At 44.4% G+C, this 23,237-nt stretch overlaps 1 protein-coding gene across 1 annotated transcript in view; it reads right to left on the reverse strand.

Moving 5' to 3' along the window:
- Positions 1-364: 364 nt before the first annotated feature.
- C1H12orf75 (chromosome 1 C12orf75 homolog) overlaps positions 365-23,237 on the reverse strand; it is a 43,807-nt gene continuing 20,934 nt past the window's right edge. Inside the window, exons 3-7 of the mRNA XM_027392513.2 lie at positions 6,258-6,293; positions 5,508-5,587; positions 4,316-4,348; positions 3,767-3,828; positions 365-1,226 (exon numbers count right to left, since the gene is read on the reverse strand). Of these exons, the coding sequence (XP_027248314.1) occupies positions 1,095-1,226; positions 3,767-3,828; positions 4,316-4,348; positions 5,508-5,587; positions 6,258-6,293 (343 nt within the window). The 3' untranslated portion in view covers positions 365-1,094. The remainder of the gene's footprint in view (positions 1,227-3,766; positions 3,829-4,315; positions 4,349-5,507; positions 5,588-6,257; positions 6,294-23,237) is intronic.

The raw sequence follows: 23,237 nt of genomic DNA on the forward strand, positions 1-23,237 counted from the left end.
CTTGCTTCAGGCTTCTCAAGGCTATTATTATTAATCATATAAACACTGATGTCCCCCTGAATGCCATGGTGAGCTTGTGGACATTCAGAGGAATATATGCCTCATAAATTCCTAGTAAACTGTACTTTTTTGTTTTGCAATCTGATGGCTCTACAATTATCACATCAACCAAATATAGAAGGCAGAGTCTTTCTCGTAGGGAAAAAAACCGCACTTCTCATAGTTCCCTATTTAAGCAGTGCTAGCTGGACATATTGATACACTGTATGCACATGATACACTGTATGTACATATGATAATGACAAATGGGACTTCTTCAAAAGTGTTCTCTTGAAAGTAATTTGAAGCAATTAAGAAATCCAGGTAAGGGGGATAAATATGTTTAATTGTTGAAATACATTGGTGAACTGAGCCACTTACACTGCAGTCATATAAGTAGGTATGCATGTTGTTAGCAAATTAAGCACTTTCCAGATATCCATCCCATTAAGCATCACCTGTAAGCCCTAAGAGACGGTACAGAATGAACACGATGAAATGCTCTGATTACACACAAGGAGAACGGGCAACTGGGCAGCTGGAGAACATCTGTAGTCATGTAAGCCTCTGACTAAAGAAAACAGGAATTAATCCTCACATGTGGATAGCATGCAAATTTAACCAGTTCATTTTCAAATATTGCAATGCTCTCAACAGAGGGAATTCTCTTACATTTAAATAAAAATTTTAAGCCAAGTAGTAAGAAAGGAAGATAATTGTAAGACTCCATTTACCAACTTTATGGCTAAAAAGTAACGAAGTAGAAACATCAAGGGACAAGAGGCAATATAGTATTTCAGGTAATTCCTTTATATGGCCCTAATGTCATGTTATAAATACAATAAGGATTGCATTATATAAAAACTATCAAAAGAGTGTCAGTGAAAAGACATGAATTTTGTGAACTGTGTTGAATGGCCAGGATGGAAACTGCTATAAAGCCTGGTGACCCAGGCAGGGTAGCAACAGCCTTTATGGCTCTCTCACCAGTGAGTCACACAGAGTCCCCGCAGTGAGCACGAAGTCTCACCCATTTCTTTCTATGGCCACAACATTCAGTATGTACCCATGGCTTTAACTACACAGTTAGGATTTGGGAATGGTGGCACAGCAGGGGACAACCTTTCAGAATTTCTTTGAAGATACAATGTCCCTGGAGCCAAATTCCTTCCAAATTCATCAGCAAGCTGTGACAGGAAAAAAGAAGGGGGGGGGGGAGAATTAGCATACTCAAAAATCACAACTTAGATAAAAGCACGTCTCAAGCCTGCAGATTGGTCACTGGATTTGCTTTTAAGTAGAGCACAGGTTCAATAGCCAATCAACAGCTACTCAAGATCTATTATTGGGCGCCATAGTTCTGAATGTTGGTACTATCTATATAAAGACATAAAACTGGATGCTAAGAAACTTATAAAAATGCAATTTACAAATAAAATACAGAATAACAATGGCCAAACCAGGCTGAGTGCATATCAGCACCACATTCATCACAGGGTCACCCAGTCAACTCTACCCACTCCCAATGTTAAACTGCAGAGAGGCTCCAGCCACTCAAAGCCTGTGGAGTTCCCTAAGGGATACTGATGGAGCTGGTCCACACTGGCACTGGAGAGCCGTCACACAACCTCCTTTTGACTGGCTTAGTTGACACCTGGCCTATGCTGCCACTTCCCTCCTGGGTAGAAGATGCCTCTCAAAAAGCCACTGCTATGTGGCTGTGGTTTCCACTCTACAGTCAGCTGCATAAGGAACTTCATATCCATATCATCGAGTAAGTGATATCAAGATGATGAGGTCAGTCCTTGATTTGGGGGAAAAAAAAAGACACACACAGCCAAATGAGCTCAAGGAGTGAATTCCTTTCAGAAAGACAGTGTGGTATTAGCCAAAACCGGTGTAGCTTATCCTTTTTATCAAAAGCTAGAGGACAGCCCTCTCATCAATATTCTGCCCAACGACTGGCCTGAAAAGTCACAGGTGTAACTGTGTCAGGGACAAGGAGAATGATGGACACATAGTCACTCAGGAAAATGGACAGCTAAGCCCTTCAGTTGAGAAAACATTTCGGGTAATTCAAAGTCGAGGCAAAAAGGAAACCAGGATCAAACTGACTACTTGGGGATGCAATCAAAGAATGGAGGAAACAGAAGAGGGTCAAAGAACACTCTGGGGTCCGTGAGCAGCAAGGCCGTATTTCTTTCAGCCAGCTACCTAAAGCCATGTGGGCTGTCAGCAGTAACTGCTGAACCATCACTGTGGGAACTTCTGACCCTCACACAAAGGCAAACAGCTATCAAATCTCACTCCCCAGTGAGAAAGCTGAGGCCCAGCATAGTTCACCTGTGGTCTGTGGGCAGCAGAGGTAACCATGTTCCTGGGATCTGTCTACAGGACACCTCTTCCGCTCAGTTCCTACGCTTCTGAAGCCCTCCCTCTTTAGAAGGGGATGACAGTGCAGGCTGGCTGCACAGGAGGCAGATCACACACCTACTTTTACATGGGATAAAATGGCAGCAAACCCAGAACTCTACATGGGAAGGGGACTCACTCTATTTGCATACTAGACTTTAAAAGAATCCCTGGAGAGTTTTCAAAAGCCGGTGGTGGGAGTTCCATCTAAACCTTCGATATCTCTCTGCTGAGACAGTCTCCAAAGAGCTATCCCACGGCTGCTGTGGCTTCCCTTAAAAGGCACACTGTGGCTTCCCATAAGAAGCACACTAGGTGTCCCAGCCCTCTGGTAGGGAAACTTCCCAACTTTCTGCCTGTGAACCTGCTCTACGAGCCATCCCATCCCAAACACCAGCTCCAGGACTGACCCTGGACAAGAGGTTGCTTCAACATCAAAGAACTCTTGCTTCTGTTCTGCTAGAGTCTGGGTTCTAGAAGGGGAGGTAGATGAAGAGAGGGAGGGGGAAAAGGAGGAAGTGGGGGAGGAGGGAGAGTAAGAGGAACAAGAAGATGAGGGCAATGATGAAAGCAAAAGCTACCATTTATTTCATTTAATCCTAACAACAACCCTTATGTCTAAGCAAAAGACCCATTCAATGGATTATAAAACTGAGGCCACGGGTTGGAGAGATGGCTCAGAGGTTAAGAGCACTTCTTCCAGAGGTCCTGAGTTTGAGTTCCAGCAACCACATGGTGGCTCACAACCATCTTTAATGAGATCTGATGCCTTCTTCTGGCATGCAGGCATGTATGCAGATAAATCACTGTATATATACTAAATAAATAAATCTTAAAAAAAAAAAAAAAAAAAGACTGAGGCCACAAGGGAAAGTAACCCATTCAGCCAGCAGGTGGAAGAGGCTGACTTCCAACAGAGAGTGGGCTCTTTTGGGATCAGCACTCCTGAAGGTGGAGGCTGCAAAAGAGGCTGGGTGTGTAACTGGAGGTTTCTCATCCTGTCCAGTCCTGCAGCCACTTTTAGAAAAACCACTCAGAGGCTTGATATTAATTATAACACGTTTGGTCTATTAGCTTATTATTAGCTAGCTTTTACAACTTAAATTAACCCATTTCTACTAATCCGTATATCGCCATGTAGCCATGACTTACTAGTAATGCTCTGGCATCTTACTCCTCTGATGGCTACATGGCATCTCCCTGACTCTGCCTTCTTTCTCCCTGTATCTCTGCTTAGATTTCCCACCTGGCTCTATTCTGTCTGGCTGTTGGACAAATCAGCTTCTTTATTTACCAATGGTAAAAACATACTCACAGCACACAGAGAGACATTCCACATCATAGTGTATTTGGCAAGAACGGCGCAGAGTGGAAAGCCTAACATGGAATGTACAATGGGACCAAGTGAATAGAAATTCTCCCTCCCCACATACCTGCTCCTGTGTTACCATGACAACTGCCCGTCTCAACCAGTGATGGACACATCTTCTCTTGAGCTTTACTGACACACACTGTGTGTCGATTCCTGATTCCTAGTCAGAGTCTCTCTGACCCAGATCTCCCAGCTGTCATTGAAGTCTTAAACCCTCCCGAGTTTTGATGAGCCCAGGTGTTTCAGGCAGGCATGCAGCTTGTTCTTACTAAACAATGTACACTGTACATTGTGAAAGAAATGGAGTGAAACCATGGTGGCTAAGAAGAAAATGGGCCTGAGCTTCAGTCTCTTCACAATGAAACACTCAAGTCATAGGAGGAAACTCTCACCCTGGCATGCGAGAGCTCTTAGATGCACGCACACAGAAACAAACTGTTCTTTCATCACTGAGGCTAAGCACACAAGTCAATTCAGGAAAATACACAGTACCTCTTGAGTATCCAGACATTGTGTTATCTTCCTCTAATCTTAGAGAGAAAATTAATAACAGTTAGTGTTTACATTTTGTAAAAGCTCATTATAATTTCCCACAAAGCTACAAACAATAGCCACACACACACATACACACACACACACACACACACATTGAATAAATTTAAATAAAATCATAAAACAAACAGCAACAGAAAACAAATAATTACAGAATGCTTAAAACAATGTGATCCAGCTCTGTGAGCAGTGTTTTCCTATGATCACCACACTGCTGGTCAACTCATCATCTTCATGCTATGCTCACAAACACTCCATTAATTTGTTTAAACTGGCTTTCTGTTTCACACTGATCAGCAATGAAATTAACAAGAAATTAAGAGTAGCCATGGAGCATATACATAAATAAAAGCCCAATTTGCAACCTCTAAGCAAATTGGGATTTTATGGAGGTTGCTTTTAACATGTGGGTGGGAATTTTGGGAAATATGACAAGGAGCAAATAGCTCCTTGTGAGTCACTTATGGCTCACTGTCACTGAGGAGCAGGTAGGTTAAGTTAGGTAAATGGAAAATATAAATTGCATAGTTTTTGAAACCAGGGAAATAGCACAGTAGGTGAGGTAAAGTACCTGCTAAATAAGCATGGTGACTGGGATTCAAGTCCCCAAACCCACATCTTACAAAGAAGGCTAATAACATGGTGGCATGCACCTGTAACCCTGGTCCTAAGGAGGCAAAGACAGGTGGATCTCCAGGGTTTGCTGGCCGGCCAGACTAAAGGACTTGAAAAGTTCCAAGTCAGTGAGAGACGCTGTCTTCAAAACAGAGGACAGCTCCCAAGAAGAGTACCAGAGTTTCTCCTCTGACCTTCACATGCATGTGAACCTAAACACCCATGAATGCATGCACAAATACTCCTATACACACAGACACACGCACACCCATAAATACACAGACACATCCATACATCATAAACACACACACCCACACATACACACATAAACCCATACATAAACACACACCCATATATACACAAACACATCCATACATCATAAACACACACACCCATACATACACACCCACATATACACAAACACATCCATACATCATAAACACACACACCCATACATACACACGCAAACACATACACTTCTTTTTGAGGAAATAAAACCCACATAACCCTTGCTTACTTTTCCGTACTGCCTTGGCTTGACTAGACACCATATTGGCAGCTTCAGAGGGCAGGCCAACATACACTCCTCCATAGTTTCTTTAAGAAAAGAAATTGTATCAATTTAAGGGTGCTAAAGAGAGAGAAGCATAAAAAATAAAGCATGAGCCACTCCAATAATTATATAATTATGAAGATAATTCATGACTTTTAAAAATTCTTGTTTCTCTATGCTAAAAGGAGGCTTTGAAAAAATAGCTCCAATAAATCAGTAAAATGTTTAAATAATTTGCTTGTAATGAGCAAAGTATGAGCTGAGTAGTATAGTGGTGGGTAGAGGGATATGTGACAGATATCAGGCACGTTTATGACAAATTCAGAGATCCCTGTGGTATTAGGCAATGTGAATATTCAAAAATCACTTCCTCATAGGGAAAGACTGTGAGACAGAGAAACTGAGACAGAGAGCCCAGGAATGCACAGCAGAGCAGAGTGGACCTGAGGAAGAGTGAGCCGAACAAGACGTGCAAAGGCGAGGAGGGGAAGTCAGTTCGGCTCAGGGAAGGGAACGGATGGCACAGAGCCACAGTCCCAGGACAGAGCACAAGCTTGCTGGGTCACAGCCGAGATTCTGCCTTTTCAGATCACATGTCCCCACAAATACCCCACCTGACGGAATCTGTGTCGTCATCCTTGTGCTAGTGTGGGTGACATTCACGCACTGTGACCAAAATCACTCACGTGACACCAGCTGCGACAGCACACATACCTCCTCTTGTCGTCGTCTGTTATGGAGTCTTCTGTCCTAAAAGTCCAGAAACACCTGTTATGAGCCGGCCAGTTGTACGCCAGACACATCATTTCCGGTTACAGGCAGAGCGGAGGGAACACTGCCCTTACTTCATATTTATTACCACCCTGTGCAGCCCAGTGCTCCACTTGGCTCTGACCATATACTAAAGAGTGGGCAGCTGTCAACATTTCAAAATAGATAGATTCAGCAAATGCAAAAAAGTTCAAACCAAATAAAGGACAGTTAGATGTCAGAAAGCTATCACCCACTCCCCAGGTGAGCCACAGTGGCAAGTTGCCTGGACCCCAACTGTAACGTAAGGGGTCTAGCAGGTGACCCCTCAAGTTCCTTCCTGCCCTCACAGTGATGCGGAGCCCCTTGAATCTTGTGAGAGGCACAGCTGTAGTATTGAGAGTTCTCTAATGGGAAAGAATTAATGCCAACTTGATTTCCCTTTGTTCAAGAGGAGTCATTTAATGCACACTCTACTACAAAGAGGAAGAAAACATTCTAAAGAAGCATCTTAAGAGGTCTCTCTAAAATTAATAGTTGGTGATGGACATACAGCTTGGTTGTTCAAGGCCTTGTGGGGCAACCAAGAGGACCCATGTTTGACCCCAGAAGCCAGACATGATGGTGCATGCTTGTAACCCCAGCAGTTAGAGGGCAGAGGCAGGCTAACCCCTGGGGGATGCTGGCCGACCAGCATCGCCATATTGGTAAGCCAAAGGCTAATGACAGACTGTGTCAAATGACAAAATGGACACCCCCTGTAAAACAACATCAGAGATTGACCTCTGGTCTCCACATGGATGTGTGCGCACATCCTGATTACACGGCATGTTTGCATCCTGGGCTCAGTTCAATAAATAACATCTCAGGGGATTTCACACCCAATCTCAGTATCACTTTTACTCAAAAAAAGAAAACAAAAATGACACCGCCTATAAAACAACACCTGAAGTTGACCTTGGGCCTCTGGATGTTTTTTAACAGACTCTCTTTGTTCAAGAGGAGTGCACATTCCTCCAAAATTTCTCTGCCCCTCCTTAAGTGGAAGCCATTCCTGATGCCCTGGTTAGCACACATGGGTTACTTTTCTTAGAGAAATACAACACTCAAGTAACAACCTTAGGTCATCCAGAAGAGGCCTCGGTCAGAACACACACCAGACCCCCATCCAACCCCGTCACTGAGCCTTCTGAGTCTAGAGGTGACCTCACCACCATGTGAATCTGAGACAGCTTCAACCACAGCTGTGCACACACCTGCCTCCTTTGGAGTAGATCTGACCTGGCGAACAATGCCCGTGAGCACAGTGACACTGAGATCGGGTGTGAAATCCACGCTGAGCTGTCAGTTCCAGAACTGAGGCCGGTATTTACATACCACACAACCATCAGTTTCACTCACCCTTGCTGAAGAGTCAAATCCTTCTGTAATCAAGGAGTATCAGAGTCACGCTGTACTAGAAATGGCGTTGTGCATGTTGTTGTGGCCTAATAAGGTAGAATTTACTACCTTAACTAAAATGGATTCATAAATCTGTAGCACGGATAACAGGCAAACGGTGGTGAGAAGCTCAGTCACAGTGAGTAGCACCATTTGCTGTGGTCCTGAGTGGCTCACACTGCTATGAAGTCATCCTTTGTAGAGCTCTTTGTTTGGACATGCATGATGTCTCACAGACTCAGCCACAGCCCTTCTTTTTACAATCCATTTACAGTTGTGTGTTCTAATTTTTTTCTCCTTTTGCCTAACTCTGGCTCAAATTTTAACTTTTCAAATACAAGAAAACAGTAATTTTTAACAAGATTTATTTTTAATGTGTGTGTGTGTGTGTGTGTGTGTGTGTGTGTGTGTGTGTGTGTGTGTGTCTGTCTGTCTGTCTGTCTGTCTGTCTGTCTGTCTGTCTGTCGGCATGTGCACATGAGTACAGGTGCCTTTGGAGGCCAGAGGCATCAGATCCACCAAAGCTGGAATTAAAAGACTCGAGCTGCCCACTGTGAGTGTCCTCTACAAGAGCAGCCCACATTCCTAACTGCTGAGCCATCTTTCCAGACCATATTTTATTTTATTTTTTATTTTACTTTCAACCAAAGGGTCCCTTCAATCCTCTCCTCCTAGTTAATGCCCCCACCTTCCCACTATCTCTCCCCCTCCCCATCCACTCCTCCTTCACCATTTCTCTTTAGATACAGCCAGGCTGCCCATGGCCATCAGCCAGCCAAAGTACATCAAGTTGCAATGAGACTAGGCACTTACTCTCCTATTAAGGCTGGATGAGGCAATCCAGTAATATCCAGCCCATATTTTAAATCCATCTCTTATCAATTATCTTAAGCCCAGTCTGTGTTCTTGGTATAAACAACCTTTACACACACAGCTAGCAGGAAATGATAATACAGCCATCATATTTATTGAGTAATTAAAGCTTCAGCTACAAATTTTCTAAAAACACATTATGTATAATGAGTTATAAGATGTCTGGTGCCAGGCAGGGAAAGGGTTCTCTGTGTATAAAGAGCTTGCTGTATGATTGTGAGGACTGGAGCCTGGATCATCAGCACTCATGTAAAAAGCCGAGCAGGTGTGCCACAATCCCAGAACTGCTCAGAAACGTGGCACTTCCTAGGGTAGCCTGGCTAGCTGGACAAGCTGGAAGCCTTGAGCATTCAGTGGGAGACCCTGCCTCAATTAAACAAAGAGCAATCAAAGATTGTACACACACACACACACACACACACACACACACACACACAATGTCCAGTCTTCTAAACCTTCAGACAACGCTATGAAGTATGGTATATATTCCCCAAAATATGAGACTGCCACCTCATGCATTTTCCACAAATAATTACTCTTAATTCAGCTCTGGGCTTTAAAAATGGCCTCAGTGGTGTTAGGATGGAACTCCATTGATGGAACGTTTGTCTGTCTAGTGTACCTAGGCCCAGGGTTTGACCTCCAGAACCATATTAACTGGGTGTGCTAGTGCACATCTGAATCCTGGCACTCAGGAAAAAGGAAGATCAGAAATTTAAGGTCATCCTCAGCTATATGGTGAGCTTAAGGCAAGCCTGAGATAGACACCTTGTCTCCAAATCTAAAACAAAATAAGTCACTGTCAACCAGTCCCTCCTGGGTTTCAGGTAAGGATGAGATATATCAGTGCTTTTCCCCACAACAGACCTGAGAGTTTCCATCACAGAAATCAGTGCAGAGAACTCAAATCCTATGCCCCACAGCCTTTCAAGGAGAAAGAGAAAATTCCAAAACTAGGTCCAGTAAGAGATCGCTGTGCTGGCTTCTCAGAGGTGAAGCTGCCTACATGCCCAGCTCAGCAAAGCACTGGGCATCAATCAGCCTGTCTCCCAGCTCAACTGGCCTATGAGTCTATTCCAGATACCCTTATCCCAATCCTTCACAACAGGTATTCGCTTCCCTTTAAAGATGAAAAGCCACAGTTCAGCAAGTCTAACAAAAGATCAAGGTTACAACATGGAACCCATCCAGACTCACTGAGCCCTGCTAATTTGTATTGGAGACACCTGTACATCTCCACCACAGCACCAACTTCCACCATCCTGTTCAAGGGAAGAGAGAAGCAAGATGGAGGAGAATGCTGGCTGGGCTGTACTCACTTTAAAAGAAGCCGCTAGCTGCTGCTAGGAACCATCATCTTAGCAATGCTTTCCAGTGGCTATGTCACTTCTTTTCCCAACCGACACAGGTTGTCCTGACCAGCTGCTGTTACGTTAGGATCGTGTGGAAAACCAGGTCCAGGCTGAGGTTGAACAGAAGCAGAGGATTGTTCTAGACAGAATCTCCTCAGGAGAAGGAAGAGTCCAAGCCACCACTCAGCTGTCAGCAGAGACCAAATGCTGCCCTGACAACATGAAGATGAGTGCACCCTCCCAGCTAGGGTGGGTGCACTCCCCAGTCACACAGGCCACGTATAGAAAAAACTTTGGCAAACTTCAGACTCGTGGGAAGAGGAAGACCTGGAGATGTGGAGCCCAAGGCCCCACAGGCCAATGGGACTGGCTGTGTGTGCCGGATTGTTTTCACTCTCTGGAGCCCTGTCACCCAACTAAATACACGAAAACCTATTCTTACTTATGAATGCTGGGCCTTAGCTTGGTTTGTTTCTAGTCAGCTTTTCTAACCTAAATTATCCTATTTCTCTTTAGCTACGTTTTGCATCTGGGCATTTTACCTGTTCTTATTCTGTATATATTTCTTTCCTTCTTACTCTGTGGCTGGCTGTGTGGCATGTGGCTGTGTGGCAGGTGGCTATATAGCTGGTCCCTGGTGTACTCCTCTCCTCATTTTCATTTTCTTGCTCCTCCCTCTTCACTTTTGAGCCTACATTTCTCCTTCTATTTATTCTCTCTGCTCACCAGCCCTGCCCATCCTTTCCCCTATCTCGCTATTGGCCATTCAGCTCTTTATCAGACCAATCATGTGTTTTAGACAGGCAAAGTAACACAGTTTTACAGAGTTAAACAAATGCAACATAAAAGAATGCAATACATCTCTGCAACATTAAATATTCCACAGCATAAACAAATGTAACACATCTTAAAATAGTATTCCTCAATAGGCTCCCCTAAGGTGACTGGGTTTTAGGCTCCAGATGAGAGTCTTGTCTGTCCATAGTTAGCATCCCCATGCCCAAGAACAGCCAGGCTGTGGGGGAAGCAGATTAAGAGGTGCCAGTTGAGCTGAGGGAGTGGGAGCAAAGTTTGGGTTTCCAAAAGCTACCTTGCTAGGCTGCCCTGGAAAAGATCACTGGAATGTGGCATTCTCCAACAGAAGCCCACCACACATGACACACATACACACATACACATAAGCACACATACAGATAAAACTGGAATGGCCATTCTCCAACAGAAGTCCTTCACACATGCATACATACACAAATAGATGTGTAGGTATCATTGGAATGTGCCATTTTCTAGCAAAGTCCTTCACACATATACACACAAACACATAAGCATGAATACATACACGTATGTGAGGACAAACATATCCACATACACAAATAAATGTACACAAACATGCAAATACACATATACAAATACAAAAACAATACATGCATGCACAGGCACACATGCACACTACAAACACAAACACACAGAAACAAACATATGCTCACTCATATATAAACACATATGCACACATGCATATAAAAACATGTGACACAAACATGTGGCCATGTATCGTAATTTGTACAGCCACACAAACATACATGAACACACAAATATATGCATACGGGAAATACCTACATGCACACACAAACTCATATAGACACACACATAAGCCTATATACACATAGTACACTTACACACACATGCTTATAAGCATGTACACCCATATACACACAAAACACAGGTTCAGTGCACAAAAAGAGACACAAACAAATATGCACACATGATGGGGGATGTCCTTCTGTGTGCTGTGTTATGTTTCTCTTATTGGTTGATGAATAAAGCTGTTTTGACCAATGGACAGGCAGGATTTAGCAAAGCAGGAAATCCAAACAAAAATAGAGAAAGATAGTAGGTGGAGTCAGAGAGATGCTATGTAGCTGCTGAGGAAGCAAGAGTCCCAGGCATGACTGGTAAGCCAAGACCATGTGGAGATACACAGATTAATAGAGATGGGTTAATAATTGAGAGAGCCTGAGCCATCTGCCAAACAGTTTATAATGAATATAAGCCTCTGTGTATTTATTTGAGACTAAATGGCAACAAGACCAGAAGAGACAGAAATTTCCATCCACACACACATATATAATGCATGTACACACAAGCATATATGTGTACCTACACTGAAAACATGCACACACAAACATGCTTGCATAAAAGAACATATATACACATGTGTGTATCCACATCGACAAATATGTACAAATACATCCACACAAACACATATGCAAAAATGCACAAGTACACACACACATATATTCACTTATGTACAGAAATACATATGTGTACACACCAAAACATATGTAGTTGTGCTGACATATACAAGCATACATACATATATACATACATGTGCACAGATACAAGCACACATAAACACGCATGTACATACAAGCACAACTATGAACACATAAAAACACATGTGCACACATGTGTAAATGCATGTACACACAAACACATGCACATGGCAGATGCACTCATAATCAAAGATGTACACAAAACACAAATGTGCACACATGCCCACATTCACATACATGCAAATATATGTACATGATCACATACACATGTAAACATATGCACGCATGAAATACCATATACGCAAAACCATGCACACACAAATGTGTGCACACACATGAAAACATGTACACACAAAATACAGATTCAGAAACACAAAGGCATAAACACATACATACAAAAATGCACACAAACTAGGCACGTATTTGCAGACACATGCACATACAACATATGCATACAAACACAACTATACACACATGCACACTCACATGTCCACACACATGCACACTCTCATACACACTTTGGTGTGGGAGACTAACTTACCTCTAGATCATTCCTTCATTCCTTGTTAGGAATGCACTTCATTCAGCTGTGGTTCAAACTGGAATGTTAAGTTCATCTCACCACTCACTCGGGAACTTAGGAAAAAAACTTGACATCTTTGGGGCTCCAATTTGTCCCCAAGCACAAGCTCTGAATCCTGTCCTCACTCTGAACCACGGCACTGACCCACCTGTGCACTGCTTTAAGGGCTCACTACACTATTTGGCCCCCAACCCTGGTAGAATTCTATAGTCTGACGGAGTCTGTCATTAACCTGTCTTACTAATGTGTGTGTTACTTTCTCCCAGATGAGGGCTAGAGAGATCATTTGTAGAGGACAGAATAACCGAGATTCCCATAGGGAACACAGATAAATTTGAACCAAAGGCAAACAAAGGCCAAGTTTGGTAGACCCATGCACAGCATTGCAAATGCATGGAAACTTCTGCCAGATATAGAAGTAACTTAGTGATTGAAATCATTAGTTAATGATGCTGGCTGTGCTGGGTCAGAACACCCATTGCCAGGTGAGCTCCGATGAGCCACGGAGCTGTGCTATGCCTCACTGGGGCTATGATCAGCTTTGCCTCATGGCTACTATGGCTCCATGGGAAAGGTGGTGACGGTCATGTGGCTTGCAGCTGTGACTAATGGATTGTAAGATCTTTCCCCACCCTGGTGCAGAAGGCAGAGGGTGGGAGAAGAACCCTGAACCACACTTTCCCAGCTCCCTGAGAATGGACGCCTCAAAGAAGAAGAGTCGGCAAGTTTCTCAGAAACAGGCAACATCACTGTGTTCTGCCAGAACTGAAGAGCACTGGGAAAGCATACAACAGGATGGCTTTGCTTCCTATAGTCTTTTCTAGGAGGGGAGAGAGCATAGAGATTGGAAAGCTGGAAAAGACAAAGTGAAAACAAGGCAAAATCACAGTGCATCAACCAGAAAGGGGGCCAGGGGCTCTACTGCACTTGGTGAATGATGGGCTTTTGGAATTAATTGGTCCAGATAACTCTATGGACTCAGCCTACCTGCAATGTCAGACAGCAGGAAAGGAGCGGTGCCGGGTACAGTACTGAGCATGGTCTATAACCTCAGCGCTCCTATGTACAAGCAGAAGCATGGAAGAGCGTGAGGAGGAACTGCAAACAAGAAGACCCTTGATCTATCATAAGGAGGAGGAAGAAAAAGGCTCGCCAAGGCAGCCAGAAGGCAGAGCCACGGGAAACAAGGGCCCAGGTTCCAATCACCACCTGTGGCATTTGAACACTTGGCCCCTAGTCAGTGCTGTTTGGGGAGGTGTGGCCTCCCTGAGAGAATTATGTCCCTGGAGGCAGGCTTAAAAAAAAAAAAAAAAAAAAAAAAAAAAAGAGGGTTGCCATTTCCAGCTTTCTTTCTCTGTTTCTTGCTTATGGTTTGAGATGTGAGCCCCTAGCTCTCAAGCTTCCAGCTCCAGTCTCCATGTCTGCTGTCCGCTGTTCCTCTCAGGATGGACTCTGACCCTCTAGAACAGTAAGCCCCAAGCAGATTCTTTCTTCTATAAGTTGTCTTGGTTGGGTGCTTTGTCACAGCAATAGACCCCCTAACTAAGACATCACCAAATGAACAGTAAGCATCCCCCCAACTTCCCTCTATCCACCACCTCAGCCTAGCCCCAACTCTTGGGCTTATCAAACCTCACCATGGAACCAGAGGCCAGAGCCAGGGATGAGGAAGGGAAGCAAACACAAATTACTCAGAGATCAGAGTGTTCCAGAAACAATCAAGCAGCCGTGTTAGCTACTGGAGCAACTACATGTCTGACAGGAGCAACTTCAGGAAGCTGGGGTTTATTTTACCTCACAGTTCAAGCACAGACTAGTATGGTGGGGAAGGCATGGCGGCAAGCACTTGAGGCAGCCGGACACACTGTCCACAGAAAGGAGATCACTTGCCCCTTAATTCATCTGTGACCCTTGGGATGTTGCCACCCATATTCAGGGTGAGCCTTCCCATACCCATCGACCTAATCTAGAAACTCTCTTGAACATACCCAGAGATGTCTCCTAGGTGTTTCCAGACCTTGTCAAGGTGGCATTAACTGTCACAGTAGCATATCAAAGTAAAAATTCTAGCTTGCATGTTAATGCTGGATGCTAAGCTACAGTCCATCTCCCCATGGTCCTCCACCACTCTCTGTGATGCTGGGCTGGGAATCTGAAACCACAGTCTCCTTTGCCATCTATGGTTCTACCCACGGGAGATGCTGGAGAGGGACCATAATGCCAAAGGAATGCTCTGCTCTTCCACTGATTCCTGCTCCTGTCACATCATCTTAGCACATGGTCCGCAATCCCAGCCTTCCCTCAGAACAGGACATCCCTATCCACCCTTCATCACTAAGCACACGTGGGCTGCACTGTGGCCTGCCACAGAAGTTACAGATAGGCGACAAACTTCAGATCTGACAGCCCCAGCCTGGCAGAGGCATCTGGTCCAGGGTCCGGGCCCAGCTCTACAGTGCCCTCTTGCTCCCAAGCATCTCCATTTGATGACTCCCATCTCCTGCCTTGGTTGTCCACAGGCCTTGCATGTTGTCATCTCTGCAACTTTTACATTTCTGACCCTCTGTGACCTACTTAACCAGATCCTAATAGTCAACGTTAGAGCTGAGGAGACGGCAAGTATAAACACCTGAGTTTGATCTCAGATACCATGCCAAAGCAACACAAAAATCCCGTCACGGAAGCATAGGCTTATAATCCCAGCACTAGAGAGATGTGCAGCTAGGTGAATCCCTGCAGAGTTCTGGCCAGCCAGCCTAGTGGGCAAGTGCCCAGCCAGTGAGAGACTCTACTTCAAAAACAAGTTTGAACACCAGCTGACATGCCAATATGGACAGAGGAAATGCTGTCAAAGGCTGCTAAGACAGGGAGAATCAGTTTCCTCCAGGGTGAGTTCTCAATCCTAAGTGGTTATCCCTAGACACTGTATATATGAGCAACACTAAATGGACTCAGATACATGTGTGTGTGTGTGTGTGTGTGTGTGTGTGTGTGTGTGTGTGTGTGTGCATTGTATTGTAGTAGTAAAGCAGACTGTGAATCTAGGAGGGAGGGGACACAGAGGAGTTGGGGGGGCAGAGGTGATATAAATGAAATGTTCATGTATGAAGTTGTGAAAAAGAAATTAAAATTTAAAAAGGTAGATGGCATTGCTGAAACTTCAACCTTGGCCCAAACTCCATTTTCTTTACTGGACCACATAAGCCACTCTGGGAATAGTGGGCAAGACCTGAAATTCAGGTCCTCCAGCATTAACATCAACTCAGAGTCAGGATCTGGAACTTTCTAAGAGTTCTGGCACCTGCCTTTGGCTCTGGGCATGGTCATTTCAGCAAGTACACACAAGTGTGTGTGGACAGACTTGGAGGCCCATCTCCAGGACATCCTCCAGCAGTGCTGAAGGCTTCCTTGAAGCAAGCTGACTTCCTTTACCAGGAGACTGAATCTGCCTTGGGTCTGAAGACTGAGAGCAAGAGTCTTCCCTTTTCTATTGTGATGACCCAAATCAGATGTCTAGTTACAGATGCAAGGATATATATATATATATATATATATATATATATATATAGAGAGAGAGAGAGAGAGAGAGAGAGAAGGAGACACTAACCATTTGGAAGACTATGCCTCTAACTAATCCCTGAGGAGCCTCTGGTGAAGCAGTTGTCATCAAGGGTTGCTCCAGGATACAGCATCTTAGCAGCTCTTACCACCATTGGAGCCATTGGTCCGCTGCTCCTCAGGGACCCCACCATGCCCATCTTTAGGATGCCATCCCAGAGCTTCCTGGAGCCCGTCCCTTTGCTCATGGACTTTGCAGTTCTCTGAACGGACACCTTAATGATGGGGCTCTGCTTTGTGGTGCCCACCAAGTGACAATGGAGAAACTGACAGCAACCTGGCACATGCCTGCCCGCTTAGAGACAAATTAATGAGGAGGAGCTGGTTTTCTTGCTCCGTTTTTGCCAGTCAGCGGGTAGCTTTGCTTCTCTGGCAGGGCCTTAAGTGCCCACCATGCATTAAATTCTAAATTTACTAGATCTCGATTCTCTGTTAATTCCAACAGTGTTAATAAACCAAGTCTAGTTGGGCATACCTCCTTCCTATTTGGTTGTGTGTTCTTAGACTGCATTCCTACACGTTCTCTGGGCTCCCACTTATGGTGACCTGGCAGTGAGTGCTCAGCTCCAAGGCAGACCCTGCACTTGGCCTGCGGAGCCCACATTTCCATTCTTATTTTGGGGTCTTAACTCATCCCACCTCAATGGCCCTGACTTCATGGGTCAGAGCTGATTGTGGGATCTTCAAATCTAAGAACTATGAGGACATAGTGCTGTGGAGGCTAAGTACCCCCCAAGCAAGGCAAGCGCCCCCATTCCTCCAGAGAGGGACTCAGGTAGACACTGTATAGCAGCAGCAGCATGGCTGGCGCTTAGGGCCCTGCTTGAGAAGCAAAGCTACCCGCCGACTGGCAAAAAAAACGGAGCAAGAAAACCAGCTCCTTCTCATTAATTTCACCTGTTCTAATTTAGGCCTGTCTGGCACTCTTGAGAAAGGAAAAAGGGAAAGTGAAGAAGCTACAACAACTATCTCTCATCCAATCAGAGCCTAAATGGCGTCAAGACACCCCAACATCATGGTACTAAATCTAAAGCTGCCCGCGAAACACTGTCTGGGGGATTCGGTTTGTTTGTGGTGTTAGGTCTGGAGTTGGGGGAGTGCTGTTGTTGTTTGAGTCTTTTGGCTTGAAGCTTGGGTTCGGGTGTTATGGATTGAACCCAGGGCTTTGCCCTCACCAAGCAACGTGTTTCCACTGAGTATACCCCACTCCCAACTAAACAGTTTCAATGACCATACACAACATGCCCACCTTGATTTCTGTCTCCCACAGCTAAGCACAGAGAGAAGGGAGATGAACAGGGTCTGACAGGATGACCTTTTCTATTCAATGATATCAGTAACCACCCATTTAGTACTTGTAAAAATTACTGTTGCATTTTTATTTATGTGTATGCACATGTGCACACTCATGTCACGGTGTGCACGGGAGATCAGGGGACCACTTCAGGAGTCAGTTCTCTGCCTATACCATGTTGGTCCCAGGGATCAAACTCAGGTCCTCAGCCATAGTGACCAGTGCCTTGATCAGCTGAGCCATTTCACCAGCCATATTTAAGTAACTTTAAAGGCCTAGGAAGGTGGAGATTTGAATGGAGTTTGTCATGTGTTGGCTGGCTAAAGATACAAATTCAAGTAGCCATTATCAATCATGAATGTCCCAGCCAATGAAAGGAGAGGCCAGGTAGCAAGAGAAAGTAAGGAGCCGGGGAACAGACTGCAGCCATGAGCTGCCTGGTCGGTCCATTCCACAGCTTCACCCAGAACCCATCTGACCCAGAAGACTTAGTTCTCCAAGAGCAGACAACCCGAAGGGCTAGACATCAGTCTTAAGGAGGCATTACTCCCCGTAGTGACACATAAGCTAGAAAATAAAGTGGGGACACACCTGTCTTTCCCAGAGGGAGCAAGACACTTTTTCTTGTATCAAGATTGTTTTTCAGTTTGTTTTTTTGTTTTGTTTTGTTTTGTTTTTTTATAATCCCACCCTTTGAAAACTAAGTGGAATGTGGTTTAATATGTGAAAAAAATGAGTGGAATATTTCTAATCATTTTATGGCAAGCTTAAAATAATCTAAACCACAAAAACATTTCAAAGAATCCACCACTAACCATTGAGAACCAAGTTTATAAAATACATTAAGCGTTTCATTGAAAGGAGTTCTCTCTCTGTTGGCAACAACTTAGCTTCTTTTAACAAAGAACAGGTTTTCAAGGAGAAAGATGTCAGGGTCAAAGCCACCCACTGGGTATAATAATCTCCAACGTTAAGATCACAAACTCCCAGAACTCTGACTCAGACCTCCGGTTACAATGTCAACAAGAATGTTTGCAAACACAGATATCACTGAAAGTGGAGCAGACCACTGTTGCTCAAATCCCTCATGCTTTTAACATTGTGGAGTTGTGGGTACATCCTCCCTTGGTAGTTGAGATAAGATTCACTCCACAGAGTACCAGAACAACTGTTGCATCTAAGATTACAGATGGGAGCTGGGTGTTGGTGGCGCACGCCTTTAATCCCAGCACCCGGGAGGCAGAGGCAGGTGGATCTCTGTGAGTTCAAGACCAGCATGGTCTACAAGAGCTAGTTCCAGGACAGCCTCCAAAGCCACAGAGAAACCCTGTCTCAGGGGAAAAAAAATTACAGATGGGGTCTATTGATCCCACTTACAGCAACTTCCTGTGAACTTGCTAACACCAACAAGGCGCTCATCCTCCTGTCTCAGCCAATCATACCTTGATTCAGAGGCTGCAGATAATTTCACACCTTTCTGCTCCATCCTCATCTTCTACACTTTTCCTAGGTGAGGCAGATACTGAGCATCTCCTTGGCCACAAATAAGCTCTATTTCCTGGTAAGCTGGCTTCTAGAAGAGGGATCGCCCCAACTGGCCACAGCTTGTGGTTGCCCAGCAGAAGGTGGGCTTTCCTCCAGCCAGATTTTCAGTAATGTATTTTGTACACAACCACTTAAAAACAACCATCTGTACAGGACACAACAAAATCTTTCAATTATTTTACACTATGATTTTCATTCTATCAGCAACTAGTACTTTCACTAAAAGAAACCTTATCAGGATTAATCCATCAAACATAAACGACAAGCAGGCCTGGTAACCCAAGCAGGGTTTCCCAACTACTCGAAGGAGGGGTGGAGGTTAGAGGATGACAAGTTCAAGTCCAGCCTGGGTTACTTAGTGAGACACTGTCCCAAAATTAAAAAGAAGAGGGGTTGAGGTATAACTCAGCTCACCTAGGATATGTAAAGCCCCAGGATCAATCCCCAGAACTGCCAATATATGGACACACATTTCTTTAAATAGATGTGCACAACAGTTTTTCTTCACCAATAATATTTTGTAATCAAAATATCTTCATTATTGTATTTTCTCAGCTTTGCAGTTGAATGAACTATGGTTAAACGACCAAAGCCTCCGATAGTAAAATCACGAAACCTTGTCATGTTCCAAAACAAATGGCAAATCAGTAGACATAGCAGCTGTTCCAATGAATGGTTTTTAGTTCCTCCTAGCTTCAGTTTGCCTGGAAACCAGGAGGTTCTCACTTCCTTCCACTTCCCAGAACAAATATTTACATGGTAAGAAACAGAATATGTTTTTTTACTTATTCATCAGGAAAACTGTTCTAAATATAAAGATCTTCTTACAGATCTGCTCTGAGAAGCAGAAAAACAACCCATCACTTGGGCCTCCCCCATCCATGCCTGTGTGCCACTGTGGAGGCTGAGCTCACCTCAGAGTGTAAACAGTACAAATCTAATACGGAAGCTGCCAGAAACAGCCCTCCATTCTGGCTGCCCTTTATTTCTCATGGTAATCTTTTGAAATAGGTTTTTGTCGGGTGGTGTTTTGGTTTGGTTTTTGGTTTTGAGACAAAGTCTCACATTGGTAGCCCAGGCTAGCCTCAAACTACTCGTAACTCTTCTGTCTCCACTGCTTGTGGGGCTTTGGGATGACAGCCATGAACATCACACCCAGCTGGAACAGGCTTAATAATTAACAATATATTTGCTTCCAATTATATTTGCTATAATTATAATTCCCTACATGTAAACCTAATCATTTAACTTTCTTTAGAATTGTTTTTACTGTGCCCCTGCTCCTCAGACTGGAATCTGAAATTGTCCCCCCATGAGGCTTATAAACACCTGTGCCCTGACCTGCACTGCCCTGCCTGGGGGCACAATTCCTGGAGGCCTGGAAACTTCAAGAGGCTAACTGACAGAAGGAGCTGACCTTTGAAGGCAAAGCCATCTCTTGCCTTCTGCCCTGCTTCCTGGTGATATGAACAGGCTCTGCCCTGGGCTCTTGCCATCCTGTCCTCCCTGACAGGAGGGACTGTCACTCAGCCACCATCAGTGTTTCTTCTGTTAAGCTATTTCTGTCGTGTGTTTTGTCACGGATATGAGATACATAACCAACATTGTAGTTCAGATCAAATCTACCAAACTGCTATAGGAGATTTCCAACTGAAATCTCCATGGAGTATATTCAATCTAATTCATTTGCCCAAAACTTCAAAATTTTCTCCAGCTGTTCTAGTTCTCTTTCCCTGGGCAAGCTCCTCAGCCAAGACTGGCTGCATTTCCCCCCCTGGTGAGCTCAACTAACATTGACTTCAAAGCAGGAACTTTCAACCTCTGCACAGAGGAGAGGGATCAAGGGCTAAACTGTGTGCCCAACCTTCCACTGATCTACTAATTGCTTTCTTCATGAAGAAGACCCACAGCATTAGTGTCATCTCAGGTGGGTAGCAGAGCTATCAATAGCTAGCTAGGAAGCGCTGTCTCCTGACCTTCAGAAACCCTGCCTTTCCCCCTACGGTACCAGTTCTGCTCAAGACACACAGTTTGTTTTCAAACAGCCCAGGATCTCCAAACACGGAGCAGAGAGTCAGAGCGCTCCTAAACTCCCAACTGAGCTTTCAGACAGGGCCAATTCCACTAACACTCGTAAGGTCTCCTCACTGGAGTCTTGCCCCTACTATAAAAACTCCAAAAGCACTAAAGATTCTGGCTTTTACCTAAAGCCTGTCTCTCCATCACTGGCTTGGTCAGTGTTAAAACTCATGAAAACCATCCAACCAACCTCTTGTCTCATGGTTTGAGCTCCTCTGTTCTTTTTTTTCTCTTAACTATTATATAAATCACAGGAGTTTTTAATTATTTTATTTTTAAAATGACAAAAAAAAAACTTACACATTTATGGAGAACAGTGTGACATTGTGCTATCTAGTGTTTTGTCAACTTGACCCAAGCTAGAGTCATTTGAGAAGAGGCAACCTCAATTGAGAAAATGTCCCTACCAGACTGGCCTGTGGGGGCATTTTCTTCAGTCATGATTGATGTGGGAGTCCCCAGCTCACTGTGGGAGGTGCTACCCTATCACCTGTCCCCACCCCACCCTCAGAGCACGTGATCCTGGAGAGCATAAGAAAGCAGGCTGTGCAAGCCATGAGGAACTAAGTGGTAAGCAAAAATCCTCCAAGGCCTCTGCTTCGGTCCCTGCCTCCAGGTTCCCTCCTACGCAGACTTCCCTTCCCAAGTTGCTTTGGGTCATGGTGTTTTATCACAGCAATGGTAACCCTAAGACAATTGTATCACCAAGTCCCATTGATTGGCACACCCATCATAGGTTTTCAAATGTTCCCATCACACTAGTGACATGATCCCATTGCTGCTCCACGGGGCTTGGCTCATGTAACTACTTCAGGGAGAAAACAACCCTCTCTCTGATCTTAGAGTCACGCTCTCTGCTCTGCCTTCATCTCAGCCCACATCCCCACTTTCCATTCGTCCCACATCAGCCCTTCGGGCTTCCCTTCCTTTTCTGCCTGGTTTGTCTTACAGTCAGACATTTGCTGGTCACCATCTCTCCCTCCCCATCCCTAATGATCTCACCACACCTCTCTTCCCATTCCCACCCTACTGGGTCCTACCCACGGAAAACCCAGTGAGAACTGTGGCTTCCACTCACAGCAAGGCCTTCGATGTGTGGTGCCTTCTGCCATGAGGCATTCATGGCTAACCCTCTGATGAATGTTTTCAGCAGTCTCACTAATTATGGCTATCGTTCACCAGGGCAATACACACTGAGGCCAGGTATCACCTCCCAGCCTCTTTTTGCCCCAGAATTTTTCACACAAATCTTGGTATAGAGATAGATAAAATAAATACACAAACCAAACATTTGCGGATAATAAATAAGTGTATTTAGAAACTATTACTTACATAAATATAATTCAAGTATTTATTAAGATTGTTAGTTAGGGTTTTTTGTTACTATGAAGAGACACCATAACTACAGCAACTCTTATAAAGAAAACCTTTAGTTGAGGGTGGCTCACTTAGAGTTTGAGGGGTTCCGTCCATTATGATTATGAAGGGAAGCATGGCGGCGTGCAGACAGATGTGGTTCTGGAGCTGAGAGTCCTATATCAGGAAGATGACTGACTGTCACACTGAGGGAAGCTTGAGAAAAAGAGACCTCAAAACCTGCCCCTACAGTGACACACTTCCACCAACAAGGCCACACTTCCTAATACTGGCACTCTGTTTTGGGAGCCATTTTCTTTTAAACCACCACAAAGATGAACACAAATCCATATACTTTTGAGAGGGATGTGTTTTATTCTCCCATAAAGAATTAAATCTGGTCTGATATTTGATATTTCAGGACAAAGAATGAATTAGTCAGGGTTCTCTAGAGTAACAGAATTTATAGGA

This window comes from Cricetulus griseus, assembly GCF_003668045.3.
Source record: "Cricetulus griseus strain 17A/GY chromosome 1 unlocalized genomic scaffold, alternate assembly CriGri-PICRH-1.0 chr1_0, whole genome shotgun sequence".
Lineage (NCBI taxonomy): Eukaryota > Metazoa > Chordata > Mammalia > Rodentia > Cricetidae > Cricetulus > Cricetulus griseus.